Consider the following 20,136-nt stretch of genomic DNA (forward strand, 5'->3'; position numbering starts at 1 on the left):
GAGTCTGGACACTATTGCAAAGGTTTCAAGCTTGAATGACCATGATGCAGTTTATGGAGGCACTATATGACAATAACATTGTGGGTGCTATATTTTGCTTTGAGTGTTAGAAGCAGTAAATGCCTCCTGGTAGGTCTAATAGCAAAAAGAAAAGGGGTTGTTGCAATAGTGACAATGATGTAAAGAGAAGGAGTTGTAAAAGAGTCTTAGCCTGTGGTCTGTGAACCTTGAGGTCCATAGAAAGGCATTAGGGGCCCACAAACTATGGGCCATCTTTGAGCATGTGGCTGTGGAAAATCTTTTGTCTCTCAGTTCAGCCAGCTCCTGGTTTTGTCCTTTGAGAGTAGGACTAATCACGCCAAAGAGATATTTCTTTCTGGTAAGCTGCCTTTGGAAACCATATAGGCCATTGATAGCTATGAGATGGGAAACATTTCAATGCCAAGTGCAACTTGAATTGGATGGGAAGTCTTGGTGTTCTCTGCACAGATGGAAGACCTGTGAAGCTGGCACTGCCTCAGCCTCTGCTGCTTCACTGAAGAAAGATGCTCCACATGTCATGCTTTCTACACGGGCCTGTGTTGGTGTCAACAGCTCTTCCAGCAATCCCAAAAGAGGTCTTTCTACTGCTGTGAAAGTCTTCAGCTTCTTCGGAGCCAAGAGCTTGAATTAGTGCCTTTTCAGTAGATCTTTGTCAAGATACAAGAGCACACCATGAGGTTCTTTCCTTTTAGAGAAGTTTGTTGACAATCCAGAGAAGAGATTTAGATCTGATTTAGTTTGGTTGTTTTTTTTTTTTTTTTTACAATTTTTTAAGAAAAAAAAAAAACTCCTTCTTAGAATAATTTGATGGTGAGAAATTCCAGGACTAGTTTTGTAATGGCTGATATCTTAGGCACATAAATTAAACAAATCTTTTGACTGAAAATGCTGAAGTTACTATTAGAGATCCTGCCGAAAAACTATAAGCTTTTTTTTTTGTGGCCAAGCAGCTACTCTAAATGAGGTGACTGAAGTCAAATAACAATATAGATTTTCCAACACTGAAGGTGAGACTGATGAAGACTTGAGAGTTTCTGGGGACAAAAATTTACAGACACTTGGCAAGTGGCTTATCTCTTATGAAGGTCACTTTTTGTTCAGACAGCCTTAAAATGGAAACAAATTGCTAACATAGGTAGCCTTGATGATATAAGCCTAACAAAGATGACCTCATTTACTCGAGGACAAAGGAAATGACGTATTATAAATTTTTAGTTGAAAATTTTGGTAATTCTTGATTCATGCTGACCCATCTGAGATACTGTGTAGTATTGCAGCTCTAACTCCATTTGCTAGTAGAGACTTTGTGAATCAGGATTTTACCTGTTATTGACATTCAAATGAAATGTTGAAATTGATGCAATATGAAATATTTCAATTCCTTGATCTAGAAAAGCTACAAAAGCCTTCTCACAAGAGTGAGAAAACCATACTTTTCTGTAAATGCTGTTCTGGTATTCTGACTATGTATAGGAGATCAATTTCCAATCCAATGAGATAAAAAGTAAGCACATATTTCGTGTGTATGTGTTTATGAGTATTGTTCTAGGTGGATGCTTGTAAATGAATTAGATTCTCAGAGGGGTCTATAACTCAAAAAAATTAAAGGAAAAAAGAACCATAAAGGTAGGGGATGAGCTGATCAGGCAGCATGCCGCTGTTTAGTGGGGTTCCTCTGCACTCGTTTTGTGGGAGTTCTGTGATACGATTAGCTGTTACCTTTTCTCACTTCGCTGAGCAGTGCAGACCAGGGTTGGCTGTGTTATTCACATTACATGAGTTAAAGACACACACATGAAAACTTTTGTGCCTCAGAATGTGGTTGAAAGTGAATGCAGCAGGACAGAACAAGGGAGTGGAAGATGGAGTAAGCTTGCTTGCTTGTTTTCCTCATGTTATTAAAACTAGTCCTGGATGTAAGGAGCAGGGAGAGGTGGACTAGGGTTTAATATAAAGTTCTTCTTGTAATAAAATTAGTGTAGGACCAATATATAAACACTATAGGGCAGCTGTTTCAAAAATAGCTTAGTCTCAGCCCGACTTGGTACTTTCTATTTTGCTAATTAGTTCAGGAGTGTGGTGAGGCCTCCAGGTGTTCTCAAGGAGACTGGCTGATTACAGATGCCTGGATATCGGGTTGCAGAGGCATTGCGTGCAAGTACAGTCATGACAAGTTATTTTCAACCCTCTGTAGCTCTGAAGAGGTGACACTATTATAGAATAACTTGTGCAAACACTTATTCAAAGTGATATATCCCAGTGTGAGCTGTCATATAGTACAGTGCTTAATGCCTTTCTTTTCCTTGCTGCGTTGATGATATGAAAAATGTTCCTAATGCAATTGAAAGGTTCTTGAGTCCACCAAAGCAAAGGTCCATTCTTTTGCATCTGAGAATTTGTAAGTCAACCATGTATAAGAGTAAATATAGACATGTTCTCAAATTTTTACATTCTGAAGTTTTCCATTTCCTGTTAAGAAGAATAATCAACTAAAATTGTATGGATTTTATGTGGTCGAAAAGGAAGATATACAGTATAGTAACTTCTGGCAAAGGTGGTGAAAATAGTGTCTATCTATTTAACCTGAATGGATGCCTACAAAACTGCATGCAAATACAGTCTCTAGTCTGTGATGTTTGGGGACATTCTTGAAGTCATCAGTGAAATTGCTAGGGTGGATTGGGTAGTGGGGCATATATATCTTTAAAGATGGCATAGACTTGGCACTCTCTGGCAAGGATTAAATACCCCCTTCTGATTTGGGACAGAACAAGGTTTAGGGATTCGAATGTATACATTTGAATCAAGATCAAGGAGAGCGGTTAGCAGCAGGAAGTATATAATGGGTGAGTGAATGGTTTGTTGTGCTGATGTTGGGGCTTGATAGAGAGTGTTAATTTATAGAATTTATCTGCAGGAAGTGATTTCTAATTATGTTGCTTCTTTTTTCCTCAAAATTTGTGACATCATCTTTGGACTAAGATTTTGGATAAGATTTTAGTGCTAAAATGGGCTTTAAGAATAAATCTTCTCAAACACTTTGTTCCAGCCATTCTCACTTTCCAGTTAAAGCTCCTCTAGAGACTAACTTGCCCTAAGTTCAAGATCTAGTTAGTATTAGAACTTGTACCAAATCAGACCTGACTTCTAGACAAGAGTTCTTTTCTCTTACACCAGGTTACGTCCAATCAAGAGAAAGGGAATACAAAGAGAACTATTTTTTATCTTTTATTAATACATAATAGTAAAATATTCATTTTATTTCATTTTCTATCACAAACATGCATGCATTGGTAAGTGGAGATTATTTTCTTAGTCTGAGGTAAATAAAATAGAGATATTAATGTTCTCTGAAAGCTAAAGGAAGCAGAAAAAGTTTTTTCACATCAGATGGATAATGTGATGACATAACAAGATTTGAAGGAGGTGTGTCTCATACGTGAGCGTAAAAACTGAATTATCACGCTTGCGAACCACAACATGGTCAGACAAACTTTTTATTTACGAAATCGCCAAGGTCTTACTTTGTCTTAGGTTATGCTGACACTGGATCTATTATTTTCTTAGTTCAATGTAGAAAACACGATAGGTACTCATATATATTTGTTTAATGAATAATTAAATTAAGTCAAGCATTCGCTGGGGACCTAGTATATGCCAGGCCTGCTGAATATTTTCCAGTCCTCAAGATTCACAGCTCCTTTCCCACCTCTCTTAAATCCTTTACAAAAGCCTCTGAAATCCTTATAAAAAAGTCCTCTTTGTATATCTATAGCCCATATTATTTGCTTATTTCTTCCATCTGGCATTTTTTAACAGCTATTTAGTTACATGTTCATCAGCGATTACTGCTGTTTGTATGTTCCGGATTCTCTTAGGAAAGTCTTAAAATTATCAGAGAAGTAATAGGTTGTTTTGGGATTAAACGTTTGTCTACTTGGAGATCAACATTTGTTTTTTTTTATTTTAAAACAATCACAGAACTGAAGTATAATGGGACTAATCTAAATTTTTTTTAATAGAAGGTAAATTGATCTCCAGATAGAACCATGTGAGTTACTGGAAATTGTGTATGATAAACCTGACACTTTAATGTCTGATGAAGATAACATATAATATAGAGAGACAAAAAACTAGGGACCAAGACACAGTAGTGAAAATGTAGGGGGAAGAAAAAAGACAGGAAAAAACCAGGAAGCTTCAAAAGGCTGTTGATGATTATTTCTTACTTTACAGTTAGTGGCTTAGAACATCTTATTCTGGTTGGTTCAAAATGTTCACATTCAATTAAATTAAAACATCTTGAAATACAAGGAAAAAGCTCCACACAGTCTGGAGAAGAGAAGACATGGAGGAGAAAGTTGGCTTTTGTAGTTGATATTCAAATATTTATAATAACTTCATTGGAAATGGGTTTCATGTGGTTCATGTGGACTCACTAGAAACAACGGGATGGAAGTTTAAGGGAGCAGAAATTCACTTTAAATGAAGAAAACAGTTTAATAGTTAGCAAACCAGATGTTATTTTTGTGGGGGTTAAGTGAGCTCTTCATTTTGGGTATACTTCAGCAGAAACTTATTGACAGCTTGTTGGTGGAGGGTAAAGCAAGAACAGATTCATGTCTTATAAATGAGATTGAACTAATAAATCCAGAATTATTCTTATATGTCTAAGAAATTATTACTTTCATCTTGGCATCTGATTGACCTTTGGTATGACTTCTTGCTGCCATTTTGAATAATAAATTAGAAACAAGATTTGCAATTTGCTATTGGTTGTTTCAAATAGTAAATAGTAAACAAATACATCTGATCTTTGCATTTTTCCTTTATTATGTAATTAATATTACTTCTAGCATCTGTTTTTACAGGCCATAGATCAATAAGAATCTATGAAAATACAATGTTCATATTTAAAAAAATCCTATTATTATAATAGCAAGCCTGGAAAAGTAGTTCCTGGGATCTCTAAAATTTATATTGAGTTGTAAAACTGAAGTATGGGCCATGGGTTAACAACCTTGAATTTTGCCCCTAGAATTACTCTTAGAAAATCTACTTCATTATAAATACATTATTATTCAGTAGCTTCCTTCTGATTGATATGCCCAGAGCTACCTTTCCCTGCAGTCTTTTAAGTACCAATCTTTCATTTTAGCTCTAAAAATGAGATGGGTTTCTCCTCCCTAGTTGGGACATCAATTTTTACCTGCCAATACAGTTTGATGAGCTTGCTTATGCTCTGTTCCCTTCCTCCACCAAGCCAGAACATGTAGTCAGCAATCATGGCACTCCTAAGAACAAGGACAGATTTAAAAAAAAAAAAAAACACAAATGTATAGGACAGAAGGAAAACCATAACAGGCACTATATACAAATATGGAGGAAGATAATTTTTAATGTATAAATTTGTCTAGACTAATATTAAGCAAAACACAAAGCACATTTTAGAATGTTGAAAGTAGGGTTTTTTTTGGGGGGTAGATAAACCAAAACTATAAAAGAGAAGCAATAAGCTATTTGTCTTCTAGGTGGTTTTAAATTTGTACAGTATAAGAATATTTAAAGATTATGAGATAATGTTTTGTTTTGGTTGGGCTATATTAAGCTTCAAAGCACTTACAGAGTGACACAGATTTTAGGAACTTTTAGGTCTTCAAACCTAGCATAGCACATATAGCTAACTATTAGATTGGTATTTAAGCATATCTCAGACTTTATCTGAGTTAAATATTATTCACTTCTTATTAGTCTCCTGAAAATGGAAAATAAAAAAAATCTCCAATTCAAGGAAGAATCCTCTCCCCACAAATTTGTGTGTAATTGAATTGATTTTAATGCCTAGTGTGTACACTTGCTGCATTAGTCTTATTAAGTTGAGGGGATATTAAAAACTATTGTGCAATGGATATTAATTCATTACTTAGTACCCTTTGGATAAACAGCTTACTTTTATGACTATTTCTCTGCTAGGTCTCTCTATTTCTTTCTCCAGAGATTCCAGATCCAATTAAATGTGACTACAAGTAATTCCAAATTGTCACGTTAGCCAATTAAACATGTAAGAATCCTGTGTACCTAATCACTAGTACCAAAAGTTTATTTATTTAAGTAGAGCTGTGACTGTGTACCCCTGAATGTTTTTGTTATCTTTGCCTGCAGATATGTGTAGTTTCTTGACATCATTGTAAATTGAATTAGAAATTTTCCTTTTCTAAATATAAGTTGTCTAAGGCATAGCAGCTATAAACTTACTCTTTTTAAATAATTTAAATGTTTAGATTCTTCTTCAGGACAGAGAAAAATCAGGACTCTAAAAATCAACGGTGGAAACAAATACCACCAACTGGAGGATTATTTAGCTCTCTCTCTCTCTCTGTCTCTCTCTCTCTCTCGCTCTCTCTCTCTATATATATATAACACACGTAGTATTGGAAAGAAGCTGCCCACTGACATTTCAAAATAAATGACAATAATTTAAGAATAGCTAATATTTTAAGAATCCTTTTATATTTTCCAAAGCTCTTAATGATAAGGTAAAGAGAGGTAGGAGGTTTTGATGTTGTGTGAATATGAATGGGACAGAAACAAGGTATAAAAATCATGGACTGTGGAGGAACAAAAGTGTATTTCAAATGTTTACATTGTGATAGAAGCACATGGAAACATTTTCCTTTCTTAACAACCTAAAAAGAAAGTTTACTTGACATGGAGGTGCCTGTTATTTAATAGAATTTCATTTAATAAATTCTGAATTTAAGAAATCAGTGGAAAATATAGAAATTTTACTTTCAAGGACAACACGCCCTATATTTATAGAAGTAGGGTACACTTAGGTGACAATTTGGTCTGCAATATGATTCCTTCTACCATTAGCATTTGGATTTACAAATATGGTTCAACAAACATTGCTTAAGAAGTATCCGCCATTAGTTAAATCAAGGGTGGGCAAACTTTTCCTGTAAAGGGTCGATAGTAACTATTTTAAGTTTTGTGGGCCATGTAGTTTCACAACTACTCAACTTTGCTTTGCAGAAGCAGCTATAGACAATACATAAACCAATTAGTGTGACTGTGTTCCAATAAGATTTTATTTACAAAAAACAAATTGGGGTAGTTTAACTCTAACATAAGAAAATTAGTAGGTTGATCAAGCCATGGTGGGCATTTATATAACTGTCAATCAATATCCGATGCCAGCATGCACACATTCCAGCCACAGGTCCCCTTAGATATTTCAATCTGCTATTTTCTCTTCAAGGGACAATATAACATGCACTAATATTACCGAGCAGAGTCCAGTAACTAAACTTCACAATTTGAAACACACAAAAAATGTAAAAGATAATTCTGGATCATAGACACAGTGGCTGGAGTCAAGTAAAAGATAAATTGATAAGAATTTTTATAATGTTAGTTATTGTCATTTTTGGGTTAGGACAATTGTGAAAGAGAAGGAGGTAGATCACCCCAGTGGGTTTCCAAGGCTTTCTTGATTTTTTAATGCTTTTGGTGATTTGGTTTTGTGTTCACTGTTGTAAAATTAGAATTTTTAGCATTTTTATTAATGTTTTGCAAAAGTTGCTTTTTCTATAATTATATATTGTCACATTGTTTGCTACATTCTTAAGTGTGCTTTTTCACCTGGGGGCTCAAGTCTTTTTTTAAAGGAACACAACTCCAAATTTATATTGAAACCATGAAGAATTAAGATGCATTGAAATTCCTTACCTGCCATACCTCAGTGAAGCATATGTTTTATAAGAGCAAAAGGATACTAAAGTTAAATAACAAAAAATGATTTCCTAAAGCTCCATATTAGCTGAGATATATTTCATAAGTATAATGTATTTCTTTCAATACCTGGCATGTATTCATAGAGCTGTGTTCATGTTTGGAACACAATTTAGATTGTAGTTGCTCCAAGCCCCTTTTTCTTCCCCGTGGAAATGGCAGCTGTGCTTTTACCACCCACCTTCCTTTGTCTGGTTCTCTATTGTAGCTCTGCCCTACTGCTCAGCCCTCATGAATCGGTGAAAATTGGTGAAATGATATTAAAAGTGCATGGAAATAACATTGTGTCATGCAACATTTGTGAGGCAAGAGCCATGGGTTTTTCATCATGCTGAATTTATAAAAGGCAAGATAATTAATTGATCAACCCACTGAGCATCCTTAAGGAGTCAAGTACCATGTGAGATCCTGGTTCCAGCAGACTCATCCCATGAATCAAATGTAAACAGTAACCCATCATTCTTTCTATTCTCCTTCAGGTATCCCTCTACCATTAGAACAATATCTAGGTGCTAGCTTCCAACTATTTTCATTTCATTGTCATGATTCTATTCATCTTATTTTCATTAATGTACTGAATGCTGTACCTGCACTGGAGCTATAAGATCATGTAAGGCAAATCTTTTTAACTGACAGTCGGTGGCTTAACATCTGCTAATTTTGAGGCTTTACGAAGTGATAAGCACCATGTTAAGCACTTTATGGAGCAGAGTGTAAACCTAACCCATCTACTTCTGCACTAGATCTCATCCAATTGCGTCTACTCATGGAAACTGCTCCACCAAGTCTCTCACTCTTCTAGTTTCTTCTCTCTCTTTTCATTTCTCATTTTCTCCTGGAGCTTTTCTGCCAGCATACACAAATGCTGTTGTTTCTTCCTTTTAAAACAAAACAAAACACCCCAAAAGCTTCTCTTGCTCCGTGTGCTCCATTCCAATTATCACCTGAATTCTTCCCTTCACTATTAAAAAGCAAACTGGAAAACCTCGCACTCTTGAAAAAGCTGTGTGCTTTCTCTACTTGTAATTTTTCTCTTCCCGTTGTCTCTGTGACTCACTCCAGCAGAGCTCATTCCCACCACGTCACTGAAACTGCTCTTGTCCGTACCACTAATAGTCTCTGTACTGCCCAATGTAATGGTTTAATTTTCAATCTTCATTTTCTATGCATTCTCAGGTGCAAGTCATACAATAGCTCATGCCCTCATCCAGTGTACACTCTCCCACTTGGCTTCCACTGTGCCATTATTTTGGATTTTCCTCCTATCTTTCTGGTTGCTCTTTTCAGCCTTCCTTGCAGTTATCTTCTCATCTTCCTAGATTCCTAACTTTGGAGTGTCTCAGGATGCAATGCCTGGACCTTTTCTCTGTCTTTCTTGGTGAATTCATCAGTTTCATGGTTTTAAATAGCATCTATACATTGACAAGTCTTATATGTATATCCTGAGGCTAAACCTCTTCATGGATCTGCAGAATCTTGTAGAAACTGTCTTTTAGACATCTCTACTTAGACACCTAAAAGGTATGAAATTTAACTTAATCACACTGGAGACACAGATCTTCCTTACTTCATCTCCCCAACCTCTAGTAGTCTCCATCTATCTAATTTCTCAGACAAAAAACCTTGGCATCACCATCGACTCCTCTCTGTCATATTCCCTATCCATTGCAAGATAAAATCCTGGTCAGGCTCTCTTTAACCTACATGAGAATCTTGCCACTTCTCACCATCTCCAGCATTATCATCTGGTCCATAATCTCTCACCTGGATTACTGCAACGGCTCCATGCTTCTCCATCAGTTTATTCTCAACACAATAGTCAGACTGATCCCATTAAAATTAGGGTACTAGAGCAGGTCACTCCTGTGCTTAAAACTGCAAAGCTTCCTGTCTCTCTCGGAGTAAAAAACTAACCTCTTTATAATGGCGTTTGAGTCCTGTATCATCTGGACACACGTTGCTTCTCTGACCTCATTTTCAACTACCTTCTTCTTAGCTCACTCTGCTCCAGACAGGGTCCATCCCACTGTCCCTCACAAAGAATGGCCATACTGTTGCTTCTGGGATTTTGCACATGACAGTCCTTCTCCTGAAATGCTCTTTCCCTATACATTCTTGTGACTCTCTTGCTCACCTCCTTCGGTCTTTGTAGGTGTCATTTTCTCAGTGAGAACTACCCTGACCAGATTCCAACACTATTCATACCCTCACTTGTTGTGCTTTTTCCATGCTACTTATCACCATTCAACATAAAGTTTATTTCGTTTGTATTAGTTTTGGTGGTGTTTATTGCTGTCTTCCCTTACTGCAGGGTCAGCAGATTATGGTCTGTGGGTCCCATCTGGTCTGCTACCTGTGTTTATAAATTACGTGTTAATGGAACACAGCAATGCTCATTCATTTGTGCACTGCTTACACATTGTCTATGACTGCTTTTGTGCAACAATGGCAGAGTTGAGCAGTTGCAAAAGAAATCCTATCTCTCACAAAGCCAAAAATATTTGCTATCTGACTCTTTACTGGAATGTAAGGTCCCCAAGGGCAGAGATTTTTGTCTGTTTTATTCACTGCTGTATCCCCTGTGCCTAGAAAAGTGCCTGTCATGGTAGTCACGCAATAAATATTTGTTGAATTAACAACTATGCATTATCTTATTTATTTATACAAATTCAAAAAATTGAATTCTATCTTACAAAGAGCCTGAGACGAACAGAATTACATGGCTTACTAGCATTCTAGCAGAAGCAGTCTGGCCTTAGAGCTATCTCACAGTCCATATTGAAGAGAATGCTTTTGTAGTGAAAGTGGCATGGTAGTGGAGCGACAGAATGGGCTTTGTCAGTCTAATTTGTCCAATGCAAAATTTAGCTCATATGAGAGTTTAATGAATGCTAATTGATGCTGATGTATTTATGGCATAAATTGAAGAGGAAAGGTATTGGGAAACACATTGGCCCAATATGTCGTATCTAAAATTATTTTTTACATGATGCCTTCAGTCATATGTCAGCAGTTATTGCTTTCCCACAAGGAAATGTTCACATTTTATTTACTTAATACATCTGTTAAGTATAAAAGGGCCAGAATCTGGTTTTTAAATATATACGCATATAAAATAAAAGGTTTTTATTTTATGAACTCAGCTTATTGTGAATCAAATTTTGTTTCTATAGAATGGCAAATACACAATAAAATAATGTGACATATTATTATTAATCAAATAGGTACCAGTTTTATTTGCTTATTTGTAATGAATACCACAAAAGGATTATGAGTACAAGCACATTTATGTTAGGTGCTTTTACAGATTGAATATTTCTAAACAGACTGTGCAATTCTAAGAGTATAAGAAAATACTATTGACATGTCTCAAGGCCTATGTTCAGATTCAAAATTTATAACATTTCTACTCAGTGTGGCCACATGGTGGTGTAAAACAATAAGATATGAGTAAACAAAAAAAATCACAGCACACAATCAGCTGTGTGGTCTCACTGGGCTGACTGGCTGAGACCTTGAAAAGTCATTCCGTTCATCACCTTGCCTTTAGGCAGGATCACACTTAAACCTTTCAAATGAGACTGATGAGAATCTATTCTGTTTTAAAGACCTCCACAGAAGGACATTGCTCTGCTTTCCTCACTGATTCCAGAGTTTCACAGCCATAAATAGCATCTTCTGCAGTTTTAGTCTGCTGGCTTTAGTTCTTTCTCCAGTGTTAATGCAACTCAACTATGCCATATTCTCTGAATAGAAGTTCTAAATATCCTCACAATAATTTATTAATCTTCTTTTCCCTATGTTAATTAATTAACCCCAGTCGCTCCCATTTTCTCAAAAGTGTCTTTTTTTTTTTTTTTTTTTTTGCCTTGAGTCAGTTTTGTGGTTGCATTTCCAATTTATTTAAGTTTCTCCTTTTCTGCCTTCTACAATTGGAAATTGAACTCTCACAAGTCTAAGGATAATCTGTTATCTTTATATGCATCTATTTCATTTACGTAATTGTATAGGTACTTCTTAAAGGTGTGTGTATGAGATCGAACTACAGAATTCTTTTGTATTATCAATATGTTTAGGAGGTTGTTTCCTTTCTCCTGTACTTAAAAAAGCTCAAGAACATATATATGTACATTGTTCATTTTAGATGAATTAATATTGATGCAGAGTATGTTTTTCTTTTGAATATAAGTACACACTAATGTTAAAGATGATATTCTTATGGGGAGAAGAGCTAAACTAGTAAATTCATTCAAGCCAACACACACACACACACTCACACACACACACCCACGAAACATTTTTATGTAGGCTCATATATTTTCCACACAGCAGCCAGTCACAATGTTCTTTCAAAAAATGTAAAGGAAAATTACCTCAAAACCCAAGCTCCTACGGTAGCCTCCAATTCTTAACAGGCTGTTTCCTCTTCAACACATTTTCCATAACCCTCCGGTCAAGCCCCCAACCCCACCCCTTGGCCCCGCCCTGCTATTCCTAAACCAGAACTTTGTGCTTTTTCTAAATAAGCTTCACATTTTGTCATTACCTCTGTTTACTTGCTTATTGCCTCCTTTCTCTAGTCCTGTGCTGTCCAATATGGGAACAACTAGCCATCTGTGGTTATTTATATTTAAATGAATTAAAATTAAAATTTTAAATTTAGTTTCTTGGGTACACAAGCACATTTCAGGTGCTCAGTAGCCCTATGTGGCTGGTGGATATCATCCTGAATGACACAGAATATCTTCATCATCTCTGGAAGTTCTATCTGACAGTGCTGATCTAGACTGTAAGCTACCGGAGCCTACCATTACAGCGCCTCCTACAACACCTGGTAATAGTTGTTGCTCAGTAAATTTTAAATAAACACTTTGTCTATTTAAGTGATCAGTAATTCATATGTGCTGTGTTTGGGCTTTCCCTCAGTTATCCATCTTCCTTCCCCCTTACTGCCTGCCCCTAGTCATTTGACAATAATTCACAGGGACACTCAGCTTCGGGAATGCTCTGGGTTCAGGTGTTTCTGTAGTTGGTGGTCATTGAAGAAGTTTTTCGGTCTCTGGACTTTTGTAACAAGCCTTCTTCTATGCCTAATTGCCTGACTCCAATATCTGGAAATTTTTCCTGAGACTGAGTCTTTACCTATTGCAGCCCAAATCGAGTTTATAGGTTCCTGCCTTGATTATAATTCTAGATTCTGATGATTATTGGAGTTCTAGCCATGCTCCTGCATGACTAACAGGTCATTGATGGGAATTTTCCTTGAGGTTTACTGCCTGCCTGCTAGTCTGAAGTTTCAAATATTGCCTGTTCCTAGATTCTCAACTGGTAACAACAAACAACAACAGTACTACTACTACTATTTGTAACAGCAGCCGATATTTACTGAGAGCTTACCATGTACATAGCAAATGCTTTTACATCTCATTTAATTCCTAAAACCAAGCTATAACTTGAAGAAGCTGAGGTTTAAGGAAGTTAATTTTCTAAAAAGTAGATGGCAGAGTCAGGATTCAAGAGTCAGGATTCAACTAGATATATGGGGTGCCTGATGCTAATTTTATGTCAAGCTATTGACTGTTGGTGTACTCTCTAAAAGCTATGTTCACTGTGGCTGATTAAACTGTGTGTAATGCTATCGCCTGGTGACGCCTGGTCCTCCTCCCTTATCCCCCACTCATGCTTGTCTCACTAGCAGACATGTCCTATCCTTAGTTCTGACTTATTAATATAACATGGTCAATTTTTTTTCTTTTCTGGCTGTGTCAAGAGAGGTGTTATTACATCTACAGAAAATATATGCCTGATTGAAGAGGAATGGATAAATAGAACTCATTTCAGATATTTTTATGAAGATTTATTTTTGATTTCTTTTCTGTGTGGAGCCCAAAATCAGCAAATGTTTCTTGTTTTATTATAATAGGCAAGATTTGGAGTCATGGCAACATGCAAAAAGTATGAAGACACGATGCTGATCTCTATGAGCTTCCAATTGGGCTATCAATATGACGTCCATATTTAGCATATTTGACATGCCAAAATATCAGGCATTTTATATCCACAAAGAACCATGCAAATGTTAAGTACATTATGTTAACTAAGAAGTACAGATCATAAGTGCTATAGAATTTTAAAGAGGAAAACGATTACTTTTTACTGTAATGGAATTTTCAGTGCTGAGACCTGAAGAATGGCTAGCATTCTTTTTAAACGGTAATGAAGAAAAGGTAGCATTTTTTTTTTTATTTGGTTGGGGAGCAGGGACACTTCACATGCTAGGGAATTGAAAGTAGAGGTATTAATGCAGAATCTTAGGAGAAGCAGAGGATTTGTGTAGAGGAATAGAGAGGGGACAAAGCTAGAAAATTATGTTGGGGACAGATTATGATAAACCTCGGATTTCAGGCAGATGAATTTAAACTTCATTCTATAGATGCAAGGGACAATTGAGTTTTTGGAGGGAGGCAACATGGGAACTTCTAGTTTAAAAATCTCAGCCATTGCTAGTCTGGATTTAATAATGGGAAGGAGGTCTTACCTGGCCACGACCTGCCAGGCTTGTGTTTAATAGGGACAGTGACACTCTCTAGCTATATTGGGAACAATCCAGGGTTATCTGTATTTTGCTTTTTAGGTATGAGTTTATAAGTGGTGTCCTTAATATCTAGACCCCATTTGCTCTCTGGAATGAAGAAGATTGTCTTACCATGTACATTGCTAAGCTCTCGGTAAATATTGATTGGCTGCTGTTACAAATAGTAATAGTAGTATTACTATTGTTTGTTGTTGGGTCCTGATAGGGCCATATGGATATAGGAAGGCATCTAAATACATATGAGTACTGGATTTGTATTTGCATATTTAATGAGTTTCCCTGTTCCACAAAGATGAGGATACTAAGATGGATCAGCCATTCCTATCATTAAGGTCTAATGAGGAAGGAAATATAATTATATCACAGTGAGTAAAGTGGATAAATCAATATATGTACTAAAGCAGCTGAGAGGGTTGGTGGTATTCAGGGAGGGGGACCTGGGTCAGCTTAAAATGATGAACAGGAGTTAGCCAAGCAAAGAGAGCCTAAGCCCGAGAAGGGCATTCTGGGCTTAGCATACAACTTGAACACAGGTGCAGAGGTTAGAAGCAGGAGGAAGAGCAGGAAACTCCAAAAGTACCATCTTGCTGCATTTTGAGCAGGGGAGGGAAGGCAGAGGAAAGGCATAAAGAAGGCTGGATTTCATCTCGTGGGTAATGGGGAACTGTTGTATGGTATTAAATAGAAAGCGATTCTGTGGTTGAGAGAGAGAACCTTGATAACGCTTTAGAGGATGTATTTGAGTGAGAAGACTGGAGGTGGGAGGTGATTACAGGAATTCTGGGGGACAGCAGACAAGTCTAAACTAGGGCAGTGACTATAAGAACATAGGAAATGGAGATAATGACACCATTCTTAAGGACAAAGTCAACTAACAAGGAATGTAAGGAGAAGGCATTTTTGAGCTTAAATGTGGTACATTCCAGGTCCTGTGTGATTTAGTCTCAGACTAGGGTGGGCTTTCATAGAGGAAGAGGCATTGAAGAAGTTATTGTTCCTATTAATAGTCCTATTAATCTTGTGAGGAAAGGAAAACCTAAAACTGACTTCTTTCCTTTTCCAGATGAATGAACTAATATCTGATGCTCAAGGAAACCATAAATGATAAAACGCTAATGGGCTCGGCCTGAAGCCAACTGTGTAACTCTTCGATGGAGACTCACTGGTAATCACAGGCCAGCAGTCAAATTAAATAATCTGTTGCTCTGATTCTCTGGAGTGTTGATGGTACCTGGTAAGCCTTAGAGACGCTTCCTTAGCACTCATTTTTCAAGAGCTCCTCCTGGAGCATCCCCACAGGGAATTTTTCCTACCAGTGACCTGTCTCCTGCCCCACCATATCCCGGATCACCCTCCCATGATGGAGAGTCAAGCATCCATTCTTGGAACATTTCCCTACCAGCAGAGGGAACCCTCACCTTCCGGTATGAATGGAAATCTGGAATGTAGGGTTCTCCCATCTTGAACATGATCCTGAAATTTTATTTAATGTTTTGTGGGATCAAAGGAAAGGGAACAATTAGCAAAAACTGAAAAATGTCATATTAGGTCATGCTGAAAGGGGACAAAAGCTAGAGGAGAGCCTGGCTGTACAAAAATAGGCAATCCTGAATTTAACTTTGCTTTCAGTTATTCACAGCAGTAGTTTCTGGAGCCAATATAAAATGTAAAGCAGTTGGAAATAAGAGGACTTAGAGCAGAAAATAAACCCATTCACAGCAGAGAAACAGCTTACAGAGAAAGTAGCCAGAACTAACTGTCTTGTTACTCTCTAGAAGTAAAGAAATCAAAGCACAATCTTAAGGCTTGTAGCAAGTCGAGGGGTGTGGCTTGCACTCCATCTCCTGATCTCTGCTTGGGTAGGAAAAAAATCCCTCCGAAGATACAGAGATTATACAGCCTGATAAAATATCCTGATTATTTAGCAAATAGTGCAACTCAACCACAGTCATAAACTCTGCTGCCTATTTCTCAAGAGCCTGAGACCTGTAGGCAAAGAAGGAGAGAGTGAGGAAAACAGTGATTAGCCAGCATAGGCAGGCCCTGATATGGTAAACTGATTCTTTGAAACTTGGAGTCCATTTTCTAATAGAACCAAAGTATCTTATACACTGTTGTAAGGTTGTCAAGGCAGCCTACAAATATCGGTTTAAACCAGTTTACTGAAATGATACACGTTTATCAGTTATGCAATGTTTTGCCAATGAAATAAAACTAAATAAAAGGGTAAAGTGACTTAAAACGTCTGAATTTTTAAACTGAGTAGAATCAGGTTTCCTTTTCGGTGTTTCTCAACTGCAGTCACTCTTGTAAACTTTAGGTAGCTACACTGTGTATTGTGTGGGCTGGCCTGTGCATTGCAGGAAGCTGTGTTTCTAGGCGCCCCCTCAACATGCCAATCGTGCTTACCAGTTACTTTGGCCACCCAAATACCCTCACTCACTTTCCAAGAGATGGGGAGGGGCTCAGATCCACTCAGAGATGTTCATGGAGATTCTGAAGAGGAGGCACATTAAAGGTTGATGGAATGGATGCTTAATATTTTGAAGTTGACTTTTACTTTATAACACTTTTTTTTTGTCTTTTTTGAGATGGCGTTTCACTTTTGTCACCTAGATGCAATGGCGTGGTCTTGGCTCACTGCAACCTCCACCTCCCTGGTTCAAGTGATTCTCCTGCCTCAACCTCCTGAGTAGCTGAGATTACAGGCACCCACCACCACGCCTAGCTAATTTTTTGTATTTTTAGTGGTGAGGGGTTTTCTGCGTGTTGGCCAGGCTGGTCTCGAACTCCTGACCCCAGGTGATCCACCCGGCTCAGCTTCCCAAAGTGCTGGGATTACAGGTGTGCACTCTGCCAAGATAGAGGACAGCTGTAAGATAACATATAAACATGTGCTAATTTTTATGAATTATATATATTCAGAGCAGACCTCAGGCAGAATTATGATGTGCTTAAACTTGCTTTCAGCACTTTTCTAGACCCCTTTGAATAGTCCATGTCTCTGCTCTGGGATCTTCTTTCTTTCCAATGTGCTCTGCTTGTACTAAAATCTTCCACTGTGAAACCCACCTAGGCCTGGTCCCTCAGGACAGTATTATAGGATTCAATCTTTCCCTCTCTCAAATATCCATCCAAGTGTATCAACTCTGTATCTAATTTTTTCAAGTACACAGTACATCTAGAGATAAGTAGGTAATTTCAGAGGCATCAAAAAATATTCTGGCTCACAAATCTTTCCCTCAGTGACTTAAACTGCCATAAAATGACAGTTACTTCTTTAGGTTGAGATATTAAGTGGTATTGCACATTTGTGTTTCATTGGAAGGTGAAGGTATTATTTCTTCTTAATAATTTTGAATAAATTATTTTTCATCAGAATAACAGAAAGACAATACGGCATACAGGTTGAACACTCTGACTTGGGAGCTAGACAGCTTTTGTTTGAATCTTAATCCTGTCATTTCCTGGCTGTGTAACTTTGGTCAAGTTACTTAACCTATCTGAGCCTCAGTTTCATCATAGTACAATGTGGATAATAATAGTTGCCAACCTCATAGAGTTGTCAGGTGGAGTAAATGCCCTGTTAAATGTAATGCATATTAGCAGTGCCTGATACTTGGGAAGTACTCAGTAAGTGGTAACTTCCCAGTTAATATTCTGCCCAAGTCTTAACACTGATAGTTTGGAAAATAAAATACACATTGACTTGTTGAAAAGTTTATACCCAAATAGGCTTACTGAGATTACTTCGAAAGGGTATTATCTCGTCATTAAAATTTTTTCTTGAGCTTGCAAAATTTACACAAGCTTACAACTAACACAGGTAGTGTAGGTTTGTGAGTCCACAATGAGAATGCCATTTCTTTGGTGCAGCCTTCTTTAACCTTTATTACATTTAACCCTTGAATATTCTTGTTTTCTACTCTGTCATAACACTTTGCTTATGTCATCGCTTAGAGCCCTCTAACTCTCTCTTTTAAATTAGCTATTGGTATTCTTTAAAGCCATCTTCAGTAGAAAGCAATTTGCCGGAGGTCAGGGATCATGTCTCACTTACTATGAATTCACCAAATGCTTGAACAGTGCAGGCATATGCCATGTGATTATTAAATGAATGAATAATTATAAGCTCTACAGGGGCAGGGATTTTTGAAGTTTTGCTCCTTGCCATCTATATCAGCAAGTATCTAGAATGGTGATTGGGACATAGTAAGTGAATAAACATTTGCTAAGTGATTTTGTTAAATGAAGGGAGGCACAGATGTGCTGTTGAAGTAAAAATGGGATTCTATATATTAAACCAACATTTTCACTGATTACATTAAACGTTTTGAGATATATTCCTCCAGAAAAAAATTCGCACTGGGGAAACAAACTATAATACATAAACTAGTACATTTACTTGCTCGTTTGGAAATATTTCTCTGAGGCAGGGGAGGACAGTGATGGTCAGTATTCATAAGCTATAGTCTCCTGTCTCTAGCCATAGGTATCACTTCATTCATTCAACCAAAAGCTATTGACCTCTTGCTTCATGAAGGGCACTGTGGCTGATGATGGGCCACATGAGACACGAAGGATATGAAAAGGTGTTGATCACAGAATTCATGTCTGAGTACCTGGAATAAAGTGTTATGCTCTTGGCAATTGTGAATAAAGTGTGATGGTCTTAACTAGTCCGCTTCTAAGAGAAAATGCGTTGCTCATGTCTCTCATGAAGAAGCAGGTCTAGGTGATCTCATTCCCCTTTTTGGTTTGGACCAGGGTGGCAGTCAAGTTTTAGAGACCAATGAAATAATCTAGTCCAAAAATCTTGGTCAAACCATGCTTGAGTAGCAATAAAAATGTATGAACTAAGAGATTTAAAGGAAAAATCAGTGCGCAGCAGTGGAAGAAGGGCAGAAGAAAATAAAGGACAGAGGAAAACAAATCTCCATTATCTGGTCATGACTGTGATGCCCACACTTTTGATCCCATGCTCGGGATGACCATACACCTAGGTTTTCCCAAGATAGTCCTAGTCCATCCTTGTCCTAGGGTAATAAGGCCCCTTTCACTGAAAGGGGTTTAGATGTCATGATTTCAATGATAAATTATGTGAACGCCTATTATTCTCTCAGGGGAGATGTTTCAGAGTGTGTTTGCACATTGTACAGCCAGGCTCCATGGTTAAATATACCTGTTTAGTACTCTACAAAGAGAACGATATATCCTTTCTCTACTAGGATTGTAAGCTCTTCAAGGGCAGAAATCTCATTTTCTCCTTTTCCTAGTCCTTCTTCCTAACAAGAGCTGATTATATAACAGGCTGCAATAAATTCTTATTAAATTATATTGAACTTTTCCCCTAAGAGCCTACAGAAAAAAATGCATGTACGTGCACACTTTTTTTTCTTCCTATGAGGTATATATTTTCTTAGAGATAACATGTATTTATCTTCAGTCAGCTGAACTGCTGGATGGCTTTCTTATAGAATTTATCTGATGCAATCCATAGCAACCTTGATTTTTATGCTGAAATTGTGCTTTCCAAACTCATATTTTCTAGCTTTTAACTTATACATTTAAACCAGAAACTGGGCTAATAAACACTTAGATGCATTTCACTACCTCACAGATTATGCAACACACACAAGAACACTGATAACAGAAAGGCAAGTTTCTATACACTGTTCCTTAGGTAAAAAGGGGACACAAACAGA

At 37.2% G+C, this 20,136-nt stretch overlaps 1 protein-coding gene and 1 non-coding gene across 3 annotated transcripts in view; both read right to left on the reverse strand.

The window, feature by feature from the left end:
* Nucleotides 1-20,136, reverse strand: part of LOC105465595 (spermatogenesis associated 16) — a 264,722-nt gene that overhangs the window by 91,241 nt on the left and 153,345 nt on the right. For both annotated transcript variants that reach the window (XM_071091250.1, XM_071091251.1), the window contains one exon: nucleotides 5,252-5,336. In XM_071091250.1, the coding sequence (XP_070947351.1) occupies nucleotides 5,252-5,336 (85 nt within the window). The remainder of the gene's footprint in view (nucleotides 1-5,251; nucleotides 5,337-20,136) is intronic.
* LOC112424001 (small nucleolar RNA U13) lies at nucleotides 3,427-3,527 on the reverse strand. The gene has a single exon (XR_003014602.1). It is a non-coding gene; the product is annotated as a small nucleolar RNA U13 (small nucleolar RNA).

This window comes from Macaca nemestrina, chromosome 2 (genome assembly GCF_043159975.1).
Source record: "Macaca nemestrina isolate mMacNem1 chromosome 2, mMacNem.hap1, whole genome shotgun sequence".
In the NCBI taxonomy this organism is placed as follows: domain Eukaryota; kingdom Metazoa; phylum Chordata; class Mammalia; order Primates; family Cercopithecidae; genus Macaca; species Macaca nemestrina.